The following is a 21,238-nucleotide window of genomic DNA, read 5'->3' on the forward strand; positions in this document are numbered from 1 at the left end:
AAGGGGCCAGACAGTTTATATGGGAGTGAAATATAACTGTGTCTTGTTCTGAATACCATGTGATCTGTACGTGTTATATATGTTGTCAAGTTAGTTAACAGTTTAATGATAAAATGTCCATTTCAAAATCTCTGCTGATGGATCGTCGGGAGTACTCAGTTGAAATTTATTAGATTTAGGGGGTATTTGGCTTGAAGAAGTTGGGAACACTGGTCTAGACCAGAATGTCCAACTTTTAGCCATGGACACTTTTTTCTTTTTATTCCATTATGGCAGAACAACAGCCAAGTGTTAGGAACACCCAAATCTCACCTATTATACGTCCCCGACATCCCCCTTGTGATTTGGACGCACTGCAAATAAACAGCATTTTAAAAAATGTGTTTTGAAAATGGCGATTTGGACATTTTTGCAAGAAAAACGTCCATCTTCTGGTTTATGCCATTTTTTGGATGTTTTTGTCTTTCGAAAATGAGCCCCATAGGGTGCTTTATTTGAGTCAGCCAATTGGATTTATTCATTTGGGGATTTGATCGCATATCAATGGGTTCCTACATATGATAGCAACTATATTCAGTACCATATTGAATCGCTCGAGTACTCCAGGCTGTAAAAGAAGAAATTCCATTCGTGCCTATTATGTAACGACACCCGGGTTCCATTCTAGAATGCAGCCATAACCTGGTCTTGGCATGCCTAATTTAGATGTCCATATTTGCACCCTTTCTAGAGCTGGGATGTGTTTGTATCTATCTACAGTAGAGACTTGTATAACTTACAGGATTCTCTAAGTTATGTGTGTAATCGGAAGCCCCGTCCATGCTTCACCCATGTGTACACCCCCCACCCCATTGCAAATATCTGCTCTGTAAGTAAAGCAGGTATTTGCAGAACAGTACATAGATGCTTTGCTAACACATAGGCAGATATGTGCACAATGTGTATCGTATTCTAAACATGTAGGCACATAGGACTAGATGAGCGCCAAAATGAAATTCGCCTCAGCACATTCTACAAAATATGCCTGAATTTAGGTGCACTTTATAGAATAAGTCTAAATTTCCACTCTTATAGAATACATCGTGCGCCCGTACATGCAACTAAACTTAGTTGCAGGCAGTTATGCCATGTAAATCCTGGTGTAAATACCGACGCCTAAATTAGGCGCAGACAAGGGTGTATTCTATAACACACATAGATTTTAGAAATGCTCACGACCCGCCCATTCCACACCCATGGCCATGCTCCCTTCTCAACTATGCAACTTAGAATTTACATGTTTTAGAATATGTCTAGACAGTTCTGCACATAAATTCAAATTAATGCCATTTAGTGTCAATTGCTTGTTAATTGGCAGTTGTCAACGCTGATTGGCTTGTTAAACAATTCGTTTATGCACATTGTTACGGAATATGCTTCAATTTCCGCACAGAAATCTCGGTGCAATATATAGAATCCGGGTGATAAGGGGGAGTTACATAAACGGCACTGAAAATTTGGCACTGAAAAAGATCACTAATCGTGATTCTGTAAAGGGTATTTGCCAATTCCCTTACCTAACTTTTAGTGCCAGACTTACGTCTACTGAAAGCTGGTATAAATGCCGATACCCAAGTTGCGCACACTAAGACAGTATTACTACTACTACTACAAATCATTTCTATAGCGCTACCAGTCGTACGCAGCGCTTCACAATTGAACATGAAGAAGAGACAGTCCCTGCTCAAGAGAGCTTACAATCTAATTCAGGACAGACAGGACAAAAAGGGAAAAGTGTAGGACAGATAGACAGGACAAATAAGGGATAAGGGTAGGACAGGCAGATAGGACACATAGGGATAAGGGACTATTGAATAGAGGAAGACAAGATAAAGGTTACGAACAAGTGAAAAGTTAGGAGTCAAAAGCAACATCAAACAGGTGGGCCTTTAGCCCGGATTTGAAGGCGGCCAGAGATGGAGCTTGACGTAGCGGCTCAGGAAGTCTATTCCAGGCATAAGGTGCGGCAAGATAAAAGGAACGGAGTCTGGAGTTAGCGGTGGAGGAGAAGGGTGCATTTAGGAGAGATTTACCTAGTGAACAGAGTTCCTGGGAAGGAGTGTAGGGAGAAATGAGGGTAGAGAGGTAGTGAGGGGCTGCAGAGTGAATGCACTTATAGGTCAATAAGAGGAGCTTGAATTGTATATGGAAACGGATAGGGAGCCAGTGAAGTGACTTCAGGAGAGGGCTGAAATCTCAGTGCAATATATAGAATCCGGGGGATAAGGGGAAGTTATATAAACGGCACTTAAAATTTGGCACTGAAAAAGATCACTAATCGTGATTCTGTAAAGGGTATTTGCCAATTCCCATACCAGACTTTCGCCTACTGAAAGCTGGTATAAATGCCAACACCCAAGTTGCGCACACTAAGACAGTATTCAAAATGTTCAATATTTTTATTGACTTTAAATTACAATATAGAATCAGCAACAACTCAGAATTCGAAAACTCCTTCCCGTCCTCCCAGGCCACATAGTAATACAATGCTGAGATTAGGTTCAAGCTTGCACATTGCTAATTGTCAGTATCAAGTGGAGCTCACATTCTCTTAAAGGAAGCCAAGCTCCTCCTCTTAATTGCAGCCAGGTCCTCATAACCTTCTGAAAAGACACACAACATTGCACCACAACTTCTTAGAACACCCCAACACACCTATGGCCACGCCTTCTTTTGAGTTACGCACTGGTAGAGTTAGGCTCCTTGCCTTATAGAATATCATACAACCAGATGCATGCGCAAATTTTAACATGTGCTGATTTACTTCAATAATTGGTTGTTGATAGTTCAGGGCTTGTTACTCAATTTGCGTGCACATCTGGGTGTGTAAATCTGGCCATGTATAGAATCCGGGGGAAAATGCACGTTTACATGTGGCCCTGGGTTCTAGAATTTCCTTTTAAATGTAATGACACCCAGGTTCGGTTCTAGAATGCAGCCATAACCCATACTTTCACTTGAGAAGGCTATTAGTGAGTTAGGATGAAATCTGCATGGAAGGAATAACAACCTTGCTGGTCTGTAAGGTATTACTTCACAGACAGTACTAGGTATTGCTCCTTGATAAGAATACATCTAAGAATGCAGAGTGCTAGGATTACATGATCTGGCTGCAAGCTATAGATACTCATTCTTTGATGTCCTCGCCCCTCTCAGGTGGAAAATGACAGTTCCTGGTCACATGACAAAATGTTTTCTCAACAGTGCTTCACAACAGCCCCCCCCCCCCCCCAAGCCAAATAGCAAGCAGGACCATAAAATGCATCATTGCCCCTCAAAATTAGCTACCCCGCCTGGGGCAGTACTTGGCTGCCACCACTAACACTCTGTAGCCCAGTTTCTTGTCTCTGTTCCACCCCCACCAGTCCCTTCGCTCTCCTGTACATGTATATCTGCGGAGTTCATCTCAACCTCCTCCCAGGGGAAAACACAAAACAATAGGTAGTTATGGCCTTGAGGCTCGATCTGTTTCTCACTGCTTTGCCAGGTCATTTAAGGCCAGGCTGGTCAGGCCACAGGGAGGTCCTGACTCAGTTCATCAAACTGTCAAGGAACCAGCCAAGCCTTTAAGAGGACTCTCTCCTGCTCGGGGCAAGTTCAAATCGGCTTTCAATTTCCTCCTTTTCCTTTTTATTCCCTCGCTGTTAGCCAGTTTCTCTTCTAAGTGTCTAAACCGCTCTCCCTTGAACTGCAGCAGCTTCTGGTCCCTTGCCAGGAAGAAGGGGGCTTATGGGACTTTTAAAGGACACAGTGGTAAAATTGCTGCAATAAATCAGTGGCCCCTTCTGACTCCAGGCAGCAGCTTATTTTTTGGCACTTTCTTTCCTGACTATACCCCAAGTCCCATTAGCAGCTTTTTCTGTCAGCTTGGCTTCAGGTAGAAGTTCCCTGTCCCTATCATTTTCATGTGCACGCCCCAGCAGGTTGAATTTGATGCCAGATTTAATAAGAAGCAACTATTGTACTGTTTTTCCCCATCTTCTCATTCATCTATCTAATGAGGATTTCTTGGAGTGGGAAGGGGGCTGGGGGGATTAATGGTAGCGGTAGAAGGAAGGAGCAAATTTTGAAGCAAAAGAGTGAATAAATTTACTTTAGTTTCTGAGCTCTAGACTAAAGGCTTGCCAAGTGAAAGTATTATGAAAAAAATAGTTTTAAATGCACTCACTTAAAGATAGTAACACAGAGACACATCCTCTGTCTTTTGCTTCACAAAGTGGCAGCCAGAAGTTTAGAGACTGGCTCATCCCTTAAGAGAATGAGTCCCTCTGAGTTGTATCTTGTTTGGGCAGACTGGATGGGCTGTACAGGTCTTTATCTGCTGTCATCTACCATGTTACTATGTAAATCCAGCACACATAATTTGCATGTTAATCAGGGAAAGCCTGCCCAACACATGCACACAAGAGTCCTTTGGTAAGGGTGCTTTCCTATGTGCATGTTCGAATAAAAGGAATGTGCCAGCACCTATCTGCACATGTTGTTCTACACATAAACATTAGCCTTGCAATATTATACGTAGAAGAAAAGGCGCAGACAGGGGCAGCCTGACCGTTAGGCCACCTGGTGGGGGCCTCAGGCAGCACTCTTTTCGGGAGCATCATCTCCCCCCTTCCTTCCTCCATGTCGTTCCCCGATTTTACCTTCTTTTTACGTTTTTTTAAAAGCTGGTGGTGGCAAGTGATTCCCATACAATTCAAGCTCCTCTTATTGACCTATAAGTGCATTCACTCTGCAGCCCCTCACTACCTCTCTACCCTCATTTCTCCCTACAGCTACCCTGCAGCCTGTCCCGCCTCTTCCCTTTACTGTGGCTGCCTCTCTGATGTAACTTCCTGTTTCCTCAGAGGCGGCCCCAGTAGAGAAGAGGCTGGTGCCGGTGGCAGAGCAGCATATGTGAATCGCTGCTGCCGCCGGCTTTTAAAAGTCATAAAAAGAAGGTAAAATCGGGGAACAGGGTGGAGGAAGGAAGGGGGCAGATGCCAGAACTTGGCCCGGCTTGGGGCGGGGCAGCGTCTTGCCTTAGGCTGCACCTGGGCGCACATATGTGTGCTGCCACTTTCATTTTTTGGGTGTGGGGGGGGGGGGGGGGATTATGTACATAGGTTGTTACTGCCTGTTTTTTAAAATTCCAGGCACTGAAATTAAAAAAAACGGTGTTTAAATCCTCTCATACAACTTTTCTACACTGCCTGGTGAAAAATGTATCACATTGTACACTTGTTAAAAGCCACACTTTCCTTCTGTGCATTGTGTGTGTGTGTGTGGGGGGAGATACTTAATGGTCTCATTACCATTCATTTTATTACCGTGTGCGCCCATGTGTACCACGCAAGTTAACTCCCGTGCTCAACCCCTTTCTGCTTTGTGTGGCCAGTAACATATGCGCTCGTCGGGCTTCTTTTACAAAGCCGCGCTAGCGATTCCCGCACAGCAAATGAGAGGAAGCCCATAGGAATTGAATGGGCTTCCTTTCATTTGCCACACCGAGAGTCGATAGCACAGCTTTGTAAAAGAGGCTCATGGTGCGGCAACCCAGAGCTTCAGCTCACATTAGCTTTCTGCATCAACCTCTCTGTGCTTTCAGCCAAAGGAAATTAATGAATCAAACTGTGGTATATGTCATCTTAAAAACAGACAGGGCAAACTGCATTTTGACTGAGGAATTTTCCTAAAAATATGTTTTCTTGTTTTCAATAATATTTTTGTAAATATCATTTGTGATTTAATTTACCAGCGAGACAGTGCTGGAAGCCTAAGTCTTCATTTACCCACAAACAGATATTCCCCATACAAACTTTTATCATTTTACCCTGCCCTGAAGGGGTTTTCCTAGGAGGCGGAAAGGTCATTGCGTTTGCATTCTGATCTGACTTTTGGCCCTCTGGTGAAGCTGAGGAGTGGAAAAGTGGCCCCTGTCCTCTGGAAACTAGTCTGAGACCATTAGTGGGTTTCATGGAGGCCACTGGAGAATTTTCAGGTGATAATGACCTTCTGTTACTGATAATCTGCTAAATAATTCTGTAAGTCGCTACAGTGCTAGTACCAATGCCTGAGTGCATGACTTTGCCCTGTTATGAAGAATCAGTGAGGTTTGTGACAGGAAGCAGCAGAAAAGAGCCTTTCCCTGTATTATGGACCACAGGTCTTTTAGTCTTTCAGTTTCTCGTTCTGATGATGGCCAACAGCTGGGTAATAGAACAGGACAACTGATTCAGGCCAGGCCCAAAATTAGTGACACCCTTTAAACTATCCCTTATCTTCTCTTCCTCTTCCACAATACAGAACTGTTCTAACTCATTGAAATAGGAAGTATACATAGTGTTTTATTTAGCCAAAGGCGGTCTGCTCTGGTCTTCAGGATATTCCTGATAAAATACTCATGCAGTATCACTTGTATGCAAACTGTATGAAAAAAATAATTTATTTGCATAATTAGATTCTAAAGAAAACCAGGTCTTCTTGTGTCAGACTGAAAAAGGACCACCCTACGTAGTGGGTTACCAGATGGCTTCTGCTCATTAAATACAGACCTGATTATTCTGTTCCATGCAGGGACCTCCTGGATCTGATTTCTGTCAAATTACGGTTTATATACCCTTCCTCAAGATGATTGTAAAGAAAAAAAATTAACTCCTATTCTTGTGTGAAGAGTCTTGAAGGTCAACTCTTACTGAGCCACTCTGATTTTCATTTATTTAAATTTTATCTCTGTAGTTGCAGACAGGTTGCATTTTTCTCCTTTCTTGCTTCTTCCATTATTTGGTGATGGTTTTATTTTGGCTAGCACACTGCTTGGAAACTTTTCAATATGCACTGGCAAATCAAGCCCCTGTGCTAAATGAGATTCATTTAGACTTGTGATTTTCTGTCTGTATTTTTTTTTGTTTAAACTTTTGCTGTCTGTGCCAAAGACAAATCCAGCCTGTTTTGGGCCAAGTTAAACAGCAGACAAGCTCTTTTTGTATCTTCAAACTCAAATAGAATGAGCCAGTCCATCACCTTCTCTTCCTGCATGTCCTGTGAGCTTGGCTTTGCCAAGTATACAAATGTTATGTGCCCAAAGAGCAGCTGAGCTCCTGTATCATTTCTTCTGGTAACACAGTAAGAGGAAAAGAAATTTGGTTTCTGGTCCACTGCCTGAACTGCTGGGCCCAATTTTTTGTAGACTTGCTTGTAAGGTACAATACCCGAAGGTGCATGATGTGCAGTTGAGAGAAGGATCAATGGTTCCTCTTATGTATTCTGTATCTAGCGTGAGTGTTGCATCTGCTTCCCATATAACAGGTGTCTCAAACTTGGCCTGTAGAGCCCACTGCCAGTTTGTTTTTTAGGATATCCACAGTGAGCGTGATGAACTCTCAATATATGCACACTTATTTCCTGCATATTCATTGTGGGTATCCTGAAAATCTTGACTGACAGTGGGTCCTTCAGGACAGGTTTGGAAAGACCTACCTTATAGGCAAGGTACTTTTCCCATTTCTGCCTGTGTTCCTAGGGTTGCCAACAGGCTGGTTTGCAGCAGGCCTGGCCAGTATTTCAACTGCCAGGCCAGCTGCTGGCAGACTATCAAAACCAGCAATAGAAACACTGACCCAGTACTGCCAGAATCTGTCCCTCTCGCTTCCATTCGATGCCTCTTCCACTGCCTCCCCATCACTTCCCCAGATCCATCCAGCATCTCTGCCTCTTCTCCCCCCTCCCCCCCAGGCTGAAACAATGCCTTAATATTCAGCAGCTACAGCAATTCAGTCAGGCAGCTTCTGACCAGCTGTGGTGCTTTCCTTTCCCTCGGCTGCGTTCCGCCTCCTATGATGCAACTTCCTGTTACCGCACAGGCGGGACACAGCCCAGAGAAGGGAAGGCGTCATCAGATACCATCTGCTTGAATCACTGCCTGCTGAATGTAAGGCATCATTTCAGCACCGGGGGGGGGGGGGGGGGGGGGGGGCAGATATACTGGATAGACCTGGGAAAGTGAGGAGGAGGCAGAGATGGGCTTAAGAAATGTGTATGTGTGTGGGGGGGGGGGGGGAAGGAGAGAGATAGAGAAATGCTGGATCGGCTTAGGGAGAGCAAGAGATGCTGGATCTTTCCAGAGGGAGGCAGGGAGAAGGAAAGATGTTGGATCAGCTGGTTGTGGGGGGGGGGGGGGGAGACAGACTTGCTGGATGGACGGGAAGTGAGAGAGAGGCAGCAGAAGAGATGTTGGATGAACCTGGAAGAGAGGGGGGAGACTAGAAAGAGAGAGAAATGCTAGAAAGGGTGAAACAGTAGATATAGCAAGGGACTTGGGGTGGAGCATGGATGGGGCAAGAGGAGGGGGGCATAAGGCAGGGCAGATGGGTTTTTCTCTGTTAAAAAGTTGGCAACCCTATACATACCTACCACAGCATTCTTCTGACAGTGAGTTCCACAAGCTAACAACTTGCTACCAAAGAATTGATAGCATTTGCTTGCTTTAAATCCACTGGTCAAATGCCCCCTAATTCTTGTATTATGAGGCAAAGGGACCTATGCCCTAAAGCTTGCACAATAAATATGTAAAAATGTAACGTATGCAAAAATGCCACTTAAAAGGCAATATACAACATTTTAGCATGCATCTCATGTCGGTGCCGGGCAAAATGGTAGAGACTATTATAAAGAACAAAATTACAGAGCATATTCAAAGCATGGATTAATGAGGCAAAGTCAACATGGATTTAGTGAAGGGAAATCTTGCCTCACCAATCTATGACATTTCTTTGAAGGGGTGAACAAACATGTGGATAAAGGTGAGCCGGTTGATATTGTGTATCTGGATTTTCAAAAGGCGTTTGACAAAGTACCTCATGAAAGACTCCGGAGGAAATTGGAGAGTCATGGGATAGGAGGAAGTGTCCTATTGTGGATTAAAAACTGGTTAAAAGAAAACAGAGAGTGGGGTTTAATGGTCAGTATTCTCAATGAAGAAGGGTAGTTAGTGGGGTTCCCCAGGGGTCCATGCTGGGATCGCTGCTTTTTAACATATTTATAAATGACCTAGAGATGGGGGGTAACTAGTGAGGTAATTACATTTGCTGACGACACAAAGTTATTCAAAGTAGTTAAATCGCGGGAGGATTGTGAAAAATTACAAGAGGACCTTATGAGACTGGGCATCTAAATGGCAGATGACGTTTAATGTGAGCAAGTGCAAAGTGATGCATGTGGGAAAGAGGAACCTGAATTATAGCTAGGTCATGCAGGGTTCCACGTTAGGAGTCGCCGACCAAGAAAGGGATCTAGGTGTCTTCGTCGATGATATGTTGAAACCTTCTGCTCAGTGTGCTGCGGCGACTAAGAAAACCAATAGAATGTTAGGTATTATTAGGAAAGGAATGGAAAACAAAAATGAGGACGTTATAATGCTTTTGTATCGCTCCATGGTGCAACCGCACCTCGAATATTGTGTTCAGTTCTGGTCACCGCATCTCAAAACAGATATAGTAGAATTAGAAAAGGTGATGAGAAGGGCGACAAAAATGATAAAGTGGATGGGATGACTACCCTATGAGGAAAGGTGAAGCGGCTAGGGCTCTTCAGCTGGGACAAAAGACGGCTGAGGGGAGATATGATAGAGGTCTATAAAATAATGAGTGGATTGGAGTGGGTAGACGTGATGCGTCTGTTTACGCTTTCCAGAAGTACTAGGACTAGGGGGCATGTGATGATGCTACAAAATAGAAAATTTAAAACAAATCGGATAAAATATTTCTTCACTCAAAAGTGTAATTCAACTCTGGAATTCGTTGCCAGAAAATGTGGTAAAGGCGGTTAGCTTAGCACAGTTTAAAAAAGGTTTGGACTACTTCCTAAAGGAAAAGTCCATAGACCATTATTACATTAGACTTGGAGAAAATATTTCTGGGATAAGCAGCATAAAATGTTTTGTACTTTTTTGAGGGATCTTGCCAGGTGTTTGTGACCTGGATTGGCCACTGTTGAAAACAAGATGCTGGGCTTGATGGACCTTTGGTCTGTCCCAGTATGGCAATATTTATGTACTTATGCAAAAATATTACCTCCATAGCATGTATGCTGTATTCGCCTGTACATTATTAGCACAAAAAATATGTAACATCTTAGTACTTTATCCGTCTGAATTCTAAATAGTGTATGGACCTACACAGATTATCATTTATACACTAAATAGAGTATGCTGAGTCTCTTTTTCCTCAGGGCCCCACCTCCTTGCTTCAGAGTACACCTGGCACATATGTTTGTTTGATAGTGCTAAGGGGAAAATTGGAAGAACTACTGGTTTCTGAGAGAGGAGAGATCCAGGAGTGGACAAACCTGATATGAGCGCATTTTTCCTGCCTTGTATGCAGCGTATTGAAAACACTGTATGAGAAAATGTAGTTGGTGAGAGAATGGGGCACAGGAAGGGACCTGCTCACCTTTTTCCTGTTTGTCTGCCCTAATTAGATTGTGAACTCTGTCAAGCAGGTACTGTCTCTTTATGTCCAGAGTTCAGTGCTGCGTATGTCTAGTAGCGCTATAGAAATAAGTACTAGTAAGTACTACCTTGACTTATTAAGGATCCATTATTTGTATGAGAAGGATTTAATATATATGTGTTAGGGGAAAACACTAACCTTAACTGAAAACCTGTTTTGTTCCTCCTGTTTTCATCCAGGCTTGACCCCCCAGCTTGGTCCCTACCTCAAAGCTTTACCTCCCATTCCCCAGGTTCAGTCACCAGTTGCTTGCTGTCTCCATCTCCTGTATTCTGATTCCTTCCCAAGCTGTCTTCCCCCTTCTCCTTTCCATACTTGTCTCTCCTTCATCTCAAATCTCTTCCCTCCTTTTCTTCCACCTCACTCCTCTCAGCTCAACCCACCAAACTTCCTTTTCTTACTCAGGCCAACTGACCACTGCCTCCCCATCTCTTCCCAAGCATCCCATCAATACTTCCACCCTGTCTCTTCCAGCTGTAGGGTCAGCTGCAGCCCCTTTATTCTTCCTTCCTGCATAGCCAACTCACTTTGGCTGCAGAACTCAGTGATGGCATCACTTCTGTGTCCCCAGCTCTATTCTGCATTGCATAGTTGCACAGAATTCCCCTAACAGTAATATGTTTTATAGTGATTACCACTTCTGTAGTTACTTTTCCCTTATCTTCCATGATTTTGAACCCCTCTGTCCCATTTCATCTTCATTTTCTCTTTTCCAAGCTGAAGAGGCCTAGTTTCTAGCATCTTGTGTGGAGATTTGTTCCATGCCTGTAGACATTTTTGTTGGCCATTGTAACTTTTCTAGATGTATGATGTCCTCTGCGTTATCAGTATTTGCTTTTCAGAGCTGATGATGTAATCTTGTCTACAATTTGCTAGTATATTCAAACATCATAATTCGTAACTCATTGTGCATTAACCTGATGAATGGAGCAGACGCTAGTCATAAATATATTGAATAAGTGCAATAAAAAATATCACCTACCTCTCATTTGTTGCCCCTTATTTCTGTTTTTAAGTGGACTAACTTAGAGATTGCACTATATTGTTCTTGGAAATGAGCAATCAGTCATGCTTCTGGTACTCCTGCCTCTGTATAAACAGTGGATTGTTGGCCTGGGAGTGACAAAAGGTTTAGAGTTCATTAGCAACCTCTGCATAGTCAGGTAATTTTGTGTTTCATACATGCCTGCAGTTTGTCTCCTCAGTCTACTTGCTTTCCATTTTACACTTTTGGTCTTGCTTCTTTTCAGGATTATTGGTTTATCTGAGGTATCGGGCCTGGTCAAATCATCAAGGCTTTTTCTTTGTTTTGAGGGTTTTTCTGTTTTTGCCTTTTCTATTCTTTTTAGTGTTGCCATTTATCACACCATGAAAAGTCTCAACTTGAACCTGTCATGGGAGGAAACTGTTTATAAAATATTGGGGGGCAATTAGGGCCTGCTTTGCAAACATTCCTGGTGGAATTAAAAAGCAATTGGTAGGACTTGGCAAATAATCCCTTTACAAGCCTTTCTGAGCACCGCACAATAGGCTGTATAGGCTTTTACTCATGCAGCAGGAGTGGTAACAGTCCTTTAGGAAAATCCAGGTAATTCAGGCGCTTGTCTTTGAGAGCCCCCATAGCTGTCAACAGTTGCCATTCTTTGCATTTTTTGAAGGCTGTATTTTGACAAGAGCTTTTGTCCCATTGATAACAGCTGCGTGGGAGGTGAAGCTGGAGTACTTTTTTGTTCATTGTGGGGGTTTTTTTTTTCTTCCTTACTGTTGACATTCCTTAAAGAAAAAAAAAACAGAGCTTGTGTGCAAACTAGTAGTATGACTCAACACCCTCTTAGTATTAGCTTTTGCTTTTTTTTTTTTTTAACAATACCACAGGAACTTCTCCTTCCACCCCCTCCCAGTCTCCTTTCTTTTTCAAAACCGTCTTTTCTCAAGAGGTCACAGAGAATCCTACCGGGTCAACCTGAAGTTTCTCCTTTTTGCTTAATTATACATTTGGGCCACCTCACAGCACAAAAACATCAGCCACCTCCTTTTTCTTTCTTGACCCAAAGATCTTTTCTTTGTATTTGAGCAAGACAAGACCAAAGAGCAGGGGACTAGTACACGAAGTTACTAGAGAATCTTAGCCGGCCTATTGACATCTACTATACTAAAGCATTTTCTTTGTTGTTGTTGTAAGTTTTCATATGTATCCTAAGAGAGAAATCCTTTTATTTTCTTTCTTTTCCCTGTTCCTTGCTTCTTTGTCAGCCTTGTTTGTCAAACAGCCACCAGAGTTTCTGTTCTTTTGTATGTACAAGAAAGTTCCTGTGACACATAATGAACGGACCAGCTCAAGCATTTTTCACCAGAACTGGTTATTGATTTTTTTTTTTCTTGAGGTTGTTTTAGTCAATATTTTGTTTCTGCTGTCATTATTGGTCTTCCCAGATCAAAGGCTTCACATTGTAGCACATCCTTTTTCACTTTTCTCAAACACCCCAAAAAATATGCAGCCAACGCTTTTTGTCAGAATTAAAATGCAGATATGATAATTACAGTATCATGATCAAGCTGCATTCTGTTTCCTGCCCTCACCCTTCAGGTATATTCTGATGCTCGAAATCCAATGTGTTTTAGACCAGTGTGTAGGGTTTCTGTCTTTTTTTACGTTAGGTACCTTCAGTCAAGGGATTGGATTGGGATGGTTTCTCTTTTTCCCTGAGGATATTTCAGTTGTCTGTTTGTGAATGATCCCTTCATAGTCTGTATATCAGTTGAAATTCTCTTGGATGTTTCAATTTAGGAGCCAAATTGCAGGAGAAGTAAGGGATGTTCATCACTCTCTTTACCTACAGAATTACACCTCTCCTTCAGTGGATTGCTGATGAGAGGCCATGTGCTACATTACTGACATGTAGGTTACACAGGAAGGTGTGTTTGAGCATATAATTACTTTTGGTGGAAGACTATACATTCACTAGTGAACTTCAATAAATGTTGAACACTTAGTCAACATACCCTCTTCTTGCAAAACACTAAAACTACAAAGAGGCTGATGGTACCTTACAGACAAACCAGTTTACAAAGATATGAACTTTCAAGGATGTGCTTCAGTGAATCGATTAGTCTGTAAGGTGCTACCAGGTTCTTAGTCTGCAGCCAAAAAAATGGTAAACACAACTAACCCTCTAGATGTTTGCAGCAATGGTTCAAATTTAAGAATGACAACCATCATTGGTTTTATTTCAGTCCTGCTGTACAAATATTTAGGGTATTTCTGTATGTAAGTAGAAGAAGCCCACAATTTCAAATCTCAGAATCCTTCAGCCAGAGAGTCAAAACAAAACACGCAAGAGTAGCTTGAACGTTCCTGTGGTCACAGAGACCTTTCTTCTGTTCCAGCACCACCTAATTAATGTGAATTTCATTTCTTTAAAACTTCAAAAATGATTAGATTGTTTTGCAAGGCATTGTTCCTTTCCTTCAAAGATATGATTTTATTTTTAAAGTATCTTTTTATTTAGAAAATATTCAACAATGCAATATGGAATACAAAGGCATGGATAGATCAACTCCAAATGTCTGAAAGAAAACCACATCCACAATACAAAGTGAACCCCCCCCCCCCCCAAGAACTAGAAAAGATGATGAAACCTAACTTGAGTATACACTGGGGACCTGAGGCCTGTTCTCTTATGGCCTCAAACCCTAAACACAGATGTACCCCCTCCTTCCCACTATGGAGGTAACCTAGAACCTCAAAAATTTATGAAGCACTTGGCTACGAGCCATAGGTGATGTGGAAGCTAAATAGGGTTCTCAAATGAGCAGAGAACTCCTCTGCCGCTTGGGATGAGGACAAGCTATCCAAGTCTCCCAAGTTATTAAAGCATGTAATTTACTACGCAGGTCCAAAACAGGGGAGGAGTATCTTGCAACCAGTGGTTAAGGATGCATTCCTTCCTCAGTATATAGGCCTTCCCCAAGAAGAGACCAAAGATATGATTTTAAATATTTGCCAGGGTAAGTTTGATGTACAGATTCATTAAGGCATCTTCTATGTTTCTTAGTTTGCCAGTGTTAAGATTTGTATAGAATCCTCTTGGCTGTTTTAGAAAACCGCTATGATCTGTACTTGTAGAAATATGCTTCAGTCAAACACATTTTGTGGGGAATAATTTTATAAAGATCTTTCCATGCAGAAAATGCCTTTTATAAAATTATAAGTCTATTTACTTGCATGTATATACACCAAGCTGCAAAATCACTCCTAGGCATTCCTTGGGTAGAGCAAAGATGGAGTTGCGATGCACATCAGCTTTGGAGCAGGTGTAAATGTCTTAGGGGCCCTTTTACAAAGGCATGCAGAAAAATAGCCTGCGGTAGTGTAGATGCGTGTTTTGGGCGCACGCAGAATCATTTTTCAGCGTACCTGTAAAAAAATGTTAAATTTTTTGCCGAAAATAGACGTTCAGCAAAATGAAAATTGCCGCACAGCCATTTTGGGTCTGAGACCTTACCACCATCCATTGACCTAGCGGTAAAGTCTCATGCGGTAGGTAACCAGCGGTAATGACCTATGCGCGTCAAATGCCACTTGGCAAGCACCCAATACACGTGTGCAAAAATAAAAATTATTTTTCGGATGTGCTTATTGGACGTGTGCCAAAAATGAAATTACTGCAAGAGCCACGCAGTAGCCTGGCGGTAACTCTTTTGGCGCAGCATAGATGCTTACGCGGCTTAGTAAAAGGGCCCCTTAATTGGCCTTGGCACCTCTGTTGCCTTTATAAAGTAGATGCCTTTATGCTATTTGGACTTGTGTCATCAATAAAATTACCCCCTTGATATTTTGCAAGAAGAATTTAATGGATATATTAATACTTCCTGAACTTTAATTCATGCTTGTTTTTCTTTCTCTGCAGTGTGACAGCGAGAGTGATATTAACGATAAGGTAAGACCATGACTTGAAGAAAAGCAATACATGTGAGGTATTTAAAATTGTCTTTAACTGTCATGATGAGAACGTTTTGCATTGTGGTAGAGCAGAGGTGGGCAACCTGTGGGCTGAATGCGGTCTACGATTTAATTTTATGCAGCCCGCGAGACCATGGGAAGTATACACAGCAGACATCATTAATCAGAGTTTGGTGATTTTAAATGCTGTATTTCACAAATGTTTCAGAATAGCCATTCTAGCAGTTTGCTTCCACCATTTGTAGTGATACTTTCATTTATTTATCACGGAGGTCTGTGGAGCTCAGTGCATTTCCAGTTTTGACATTATGTACTATTGTGACCTGCTAGGGGTAGTGCTGACATTCATGTGGCCCTCTGTGTATAAAGGTTGCCCACTCCTGTGCTAGAATAACTAGGACATAGTCCACAGTCTTTCCATATTTACCTAAAACTCATGCATGAGGCTCTTGCCTATGGCCTCCAACCCTGCTTTCCCTTTCTGCATGCTGTGTTTTGTGCTTGGTGACTTAAATAAAATATATTCTACTACTACTACTACTACTACTATTTAGCATTTCTATAGCGCTACAAGGCATACGCAGCGCTGTACAAACATAGAAGAAAGACAGTCCCTGCTCAAAGAGCTTACAATCTAATAGACAAAAAATAAATAAAGTAAGCAAATCAAATCAATTAATGTGAACGGGAAGGAAGAGAGGAGGGTAGGTGGAGGCGAGTGGTTACGAGTCAAAAGCAATGTTAAAGAGGTGGGTTTTCAGTCTAGATTTAAAGGTGGCCAAGGATGGGGCAAGACGTAGGGGCTCAGGAAGTTTATTCGAGGCGTAGGGTGCAGCGAGACAGAAGGCGCGAAGTCTGGAGTTGGCAGTAGTGGAGAAGGGAACAGATAAGAAGGATTTATCCATGGAGCGGAGTGCACGGGAAGGGGTGTAGGGAAGGACGAGTGTGGAGAGATACTGGGGAGCAGCAGAGTGAATACATTTATAGGTCAGTAGAAGAAGTTTGAACAGGATGCGAAAACGGATATTCAAACATAAAGGGGTCATGTGTCATTGAAGTGATGCATGCATCTTATTTTGGGAGGGGGAGAGAATCCCTGCCAACAGCTTGACCTAGAGCTCATATTTTATGTATACTAACTTTTGAACATGTCATCCCTTTAATAGAGTAGACGAATGACAATGGCTAGTCAGGCTCACAGACAGCAGCCTATGGATATTAATCAGGACGGGAATATTAGTTATCCAAGAGAGTTTGTTTCCGTGACCTTTTGGTTCTTCATGTTAGATTACCCATGGAAGCTGATAATAGCATGGGTATCAAGTTGATCTTGCTTTTATTTAATTTTAATTCATAGTTGTTTGCAACCTTCTGCCTTCAAAATTATTACATTTTATGCAGTTGTATAACTAGGGATTGTTGGTACAGAAAACATGCATAAGAATTGTATACATGCCTAAAATGACAGAAAAATAAGATATGAGGGAATACATCTAGCTCACGTTCTACTTGATGACTAGCTAAAAGGTTTTAAATATTTTATAGCACCAGTGTATGAAAGCATGCCACTCCCTCATAGGTTCCTGGGATACTGGAGCACTAAAAGATCGCCGCCTAATCCTGAGGGGGAGGGAGGATAAATAGATACTATTGACAAAAAGCAAGGTTACTTGTATAATTTTAAGCATGCACAAAGCAGTTTGCTTTTGAGACACAAGGTACCAGCATAAAAAGCGTTTGAATATTGGGATGGGTTTTTTTGGCTAGATGTGCAGATTCAGCTGTATCCATATCAAAATATTGATTCATATTACACATGTTGTCGGCCTTCTGATTTCATGTGTAGATTCATAACTTTATCCTTTAGATTATTTACCTCACCCCTGAAAAAGGCATTCCAGCTCAGCTGAAGTTGAAAGTCCCCTGGGTGTTGGAGGTCTGACTCCACCTGCTACTCTCCATTTCCCCTCACATCAAAGTATCATGAGTTCCCCAGAATGAAAGCCCTTCAGCTAAAACCCCAGCTGCAACAGGTTCAGATTGGAAAATGAACATAGAATGGTTACATTAAAAAAAATTGGGAGGGGGGAGGAATTACATATACAAAAAAGAGATTTAAAGACGGTTCTTGAAGGAAGAGACAAAACATGGCTGACAGGCCAGTGCTTGGCAGACTTCTACAGTCAGTGCCTGATCATGGCTGGACAGATTCATATAGTCTGGAGTGGGGTTTTGATGACAACTTCAAATGTTGGAGAATAAGGCCAGCGCTGGGCAGACTTCTGAGGTCTGTACCCTGAAAAATGACAAGAACAAATCAAGGTCGACTATACATATGTATTATCACATCATGCCTTCAGCTATGAGGTTATCTTGTTGGGCAGACTGGATGGACCGTACAGGTCTTTATCTGCCGTCATCTACTATGCTACTGTGAAATGATCTGAGACATCCTGGTTTTTATCAGAGAGAGATCATTTTGAGGACTAGAGGGGAACTTCTATAATAGTGTACCTATTCTGTAAAGGAAAAGAGGCTCCTGCTTTCCTGTATAGAATTCTAGCATAATCAAATATGTAGATGCATATATGATTAGGCATGAGCACTCATTCCAGCCAGAGAACTAGGGTAAATGCTGACGCCTAAGTGTGAGTTCTGCCCATGCTCTTCCGAGACTCCATCTACGTGTACACTTAAAGGGGCATTTTTGAAAGGATGTCCAAGTCAGAATTAGGATGTCCTGCTCATAATGTCTAAAAAAAATTTAAAAAAAAACACATCCATCTCACAGCTGTTTTTGAACAGGAAATACTTTGGGATTTCCTGTTTGAAATTACATGAGAATATCCAGAATGAACAGCCATTTTGCAAACTGATACGTCCAAGTTATGAATGCCAAAAAACCAGGGACAAAGACGTTTGGCAGCATTTTTTAAAAAAATGGCCACAAGGACATCCTTGCAGAGCAGAGAGACAATCTAGTGGTCAGTGCAATGGATTGTAAACCAGGACACCCAGGTTCATATCGCCCTATAACTCTTTTATTTTAAAAGTTGATACCTCCAGGAACAAGGGAATGCCTAATGTACCTGACTGTACACCGCCTCAATAGCCTTCAAACTTGCAGGTGTCATAAAAATTTAGGTACAGTAGGTAGGGTTACCATACGTCCGGATCTACCCGGATATGTCCTCTTTTTGAGGACATGTCCGGACGGATTTGGCCAGCCTGCCCGTTTGTCCGGATTTCTGGACAAACGGGCTGGCTGGCGGGAGCGGGACTCCCTTCCCCTCCCCTTACGCTACTATCTCTGGTGGTCTAGAGGTACCTCTTCGCTCTTCGGGGCAGGAAAGAAAGAGCCCCCTCTTTCCTGCCCAGAGCGCTGCTGCTAGCTGCCCTGCTGCATCCTGTGTGAGTCCGGCTCTCGGCATTTCAAAATGGCCACTGAGAGTTGAAGTCTTGCGAGGCTGCGTCAACTCTTGGCGGCCATTTTGAAACGCCGAGAGCCGGACTCACACAGGATGCAGCAGGGCAGCTAGCAACAGTGCTCCAGGCAGGAAAGAGGGGGGCTCTTTCTTTCCTGCCCCTAGCGAAGCGGTACCTCTAGACCACCAGGGATAGTAGCGTAAGGGAAAGGGGAGGTGACGGGGAAGGGAAGGTGATGGGGGGAAGAGGGAGCGACCGGGGGCGGGGCGATGGCATGAAAGGGGCGGGGTGAGGGCGTGAAATGGGGCGGGGCAAGTGTCCTCTTTTTATGAGGACAAAAAATGGTAACCCCTAACAGTAGGTATGTTTCTGGTGGACTTATTACATTGCAAAAGGTTCTTATATTCCGCCTATACCATATGATAGTATGTGGATTCCAGAGATTTAAGAGGGCCAGACATCATCTGGGATAATACATCAGAAGCACATTTTTAAGAAGTATCCTTGAACATCCAAATATATTTTATAATAATAATCTTTAAGCAACTTTCTAAATAACAAATAATTACATATCTTCCTAATTTGATATGGAAGTTCATTACAAACAGTTGATGCCAAATAATGGAACCCCATTGAAATCTCTTTGAGCATATTCCATTGGGATTAGGAAAGTGTAACGATAGAGTTTTACGTAGCTTATTAGACCTGCCACTCCTAGAGTTGTAGATCCAATCTGACATATATTGCGGGACAAATCAGTGTGATATCTTACAAATCATCGTACACAATTTAAATTGAATTCGGGCTTCCACTGGTAACCAATGAAGTCTTACCAACATAGGAGATACTTTCTCATTTTTATGGCGAACAAAATTCAAACGGACAGCCATGTTCTGCGTAGTTTACAACTTTTTCAAAAGGTTTTTCTGACAACCTATATGGACAACATTAGAATAATCTAACTGGGACAATAAAAGGCTTTGAACTACTAATGTAAAGATTGAATGTTCCAGATAACATCGTATTCTACGTTAGCATTGGGAAATCTTTCTTTACCAACACATTTACCTGCTTGGCCATTGTTAAACTACGTGTCAGAAAGACTCCTCATATTTTGAATCTCAATTAAAATTTTAAAATCAGGATTACTCAGTTTCAGTATATGATCATTCCACATATTGTCATCCTGTCCTATTTATAAAAACTACATTTTGTCCTTATTTAATTTAAAATAATGAGCCTGAATTTTTATTTATTTTTATTTTAGTTACATTTGTACCCCGCGCTTTCCCACTCATGGCAGGCTCAATGCGGCTTACATATTATATACAGGTACTTATTTGTACCTGGGGCAGTGGAGGGTTAAGTGACTTGCCCAGAGTCACAAGGAGCTGCCTGTGCCTGCAGTGGGAATCAAACCCAGTTCCCCAGGACCAAAGTCCACCACTCTCACCACTAGGCCACTCCTCCACTAGCAACATTCCATGTAGAAGCCTGCCCTTGCAGCCGCACAGGCTTCTTGTTTCTATGAGTCTGACGTCCTGCACCTACGTGAAGGACGTCAGACTCACAGAAACAGAAGCCTGCGCGGCTGCAAGGGCAGGCTTCTACATGGAATGTTGCTAGTGGAATAGCAACATTAACATTCCATGTAGAATCTCAAATAGTAGCAACATTCCATCTAGAATCTCCAATAGTAGCAACATTCCATGTAGAATCTGAAATAGGGAAAGGGAACTGGGACTTGGTATGCTGCCTTTCTGTGGGGTTTACATAGTATATACAGGTACTTGTTTGTACCTGGGGCAATGGAGGGTTAAGTGACTTGCCTAGAGTCACAAGGAGCCGCGCCTGAAGTGGGAATCGAACTCAGTTCCTAGTTCCCCAGGACCCGAGTCCACCACCCTAACCACTAGGCCACTCCTCCACTGTTCAAGGAAATTCAGGCATTCCGCTATTTTTTGGGACATTTCACAACTTAAGGGATAAAAAAGCAGAGCTGAAGTGGGAATTGAACCCGGATCCCCTGGTTTACAGTCCACTTCACTGACCACTAGGTACTCCTCAGACCTTCTTTCTGTTTTGTTCAGAATGCCCATAATACCTGAAGCTGTCATAGAGCCTGGTATTCCTTTTGGTTTCGCTTTCAGGGGAGATGGAAGGGGACAACAACCACTGAGGGATTAAGGAGGGATCATGCCTTAATCCCTCCAGTGGTCAGCCACTCAATCAGAGCACCATTTTGTACCCTAGATGTGACTGAAATTTGTCTAATTAAAAATGCCCCTTTTTTAGACTTGGCCATTTCTTCGTGTTCAATTAT

At 42.4% G+C, this 21,238-nt stretch overlaps 1 protein-coding gene across 13 annotated transcripts in view; it reads left to right on the forward strand.

The window, feature by feature from the left end:
- Positions 1-21,238, forward strand: part of FBRSL1 (fibrosin like 1) — an 808,371-nt gene that overhangs the window by 527,200 nt on the left and 259,933 nt on the right. For all 13 annotated transcript variants that reach the window (XM_030220293.1, XM_030220286.1, XM_030220296.1 and 10 more), the window contains one exon: positions 15,437-15,466. In XM_030220293.1, coding sequence (XP_030076153.1) covers positions 15,437-15,466 — 30 coding nt within the window. The remainder of the gene's footprint in view (positions 1-15,436; positions 15,467-21,238) is intronic.

This window comes from Microcaecilia unicolor, chromosome 11 (assembly GCF_901765095.1).
Source record: "Microcaecilia unicolor chromosome 11, aMicUni1.1, whole genome shotgun sequence".
NCBI classification, from domain to species: Eukaryota; Metazoa; Chordata; class Amphibia; order Gymnophiona; family Siphonopidae; genus Microcaecilia; species Microcaecilia unicolor.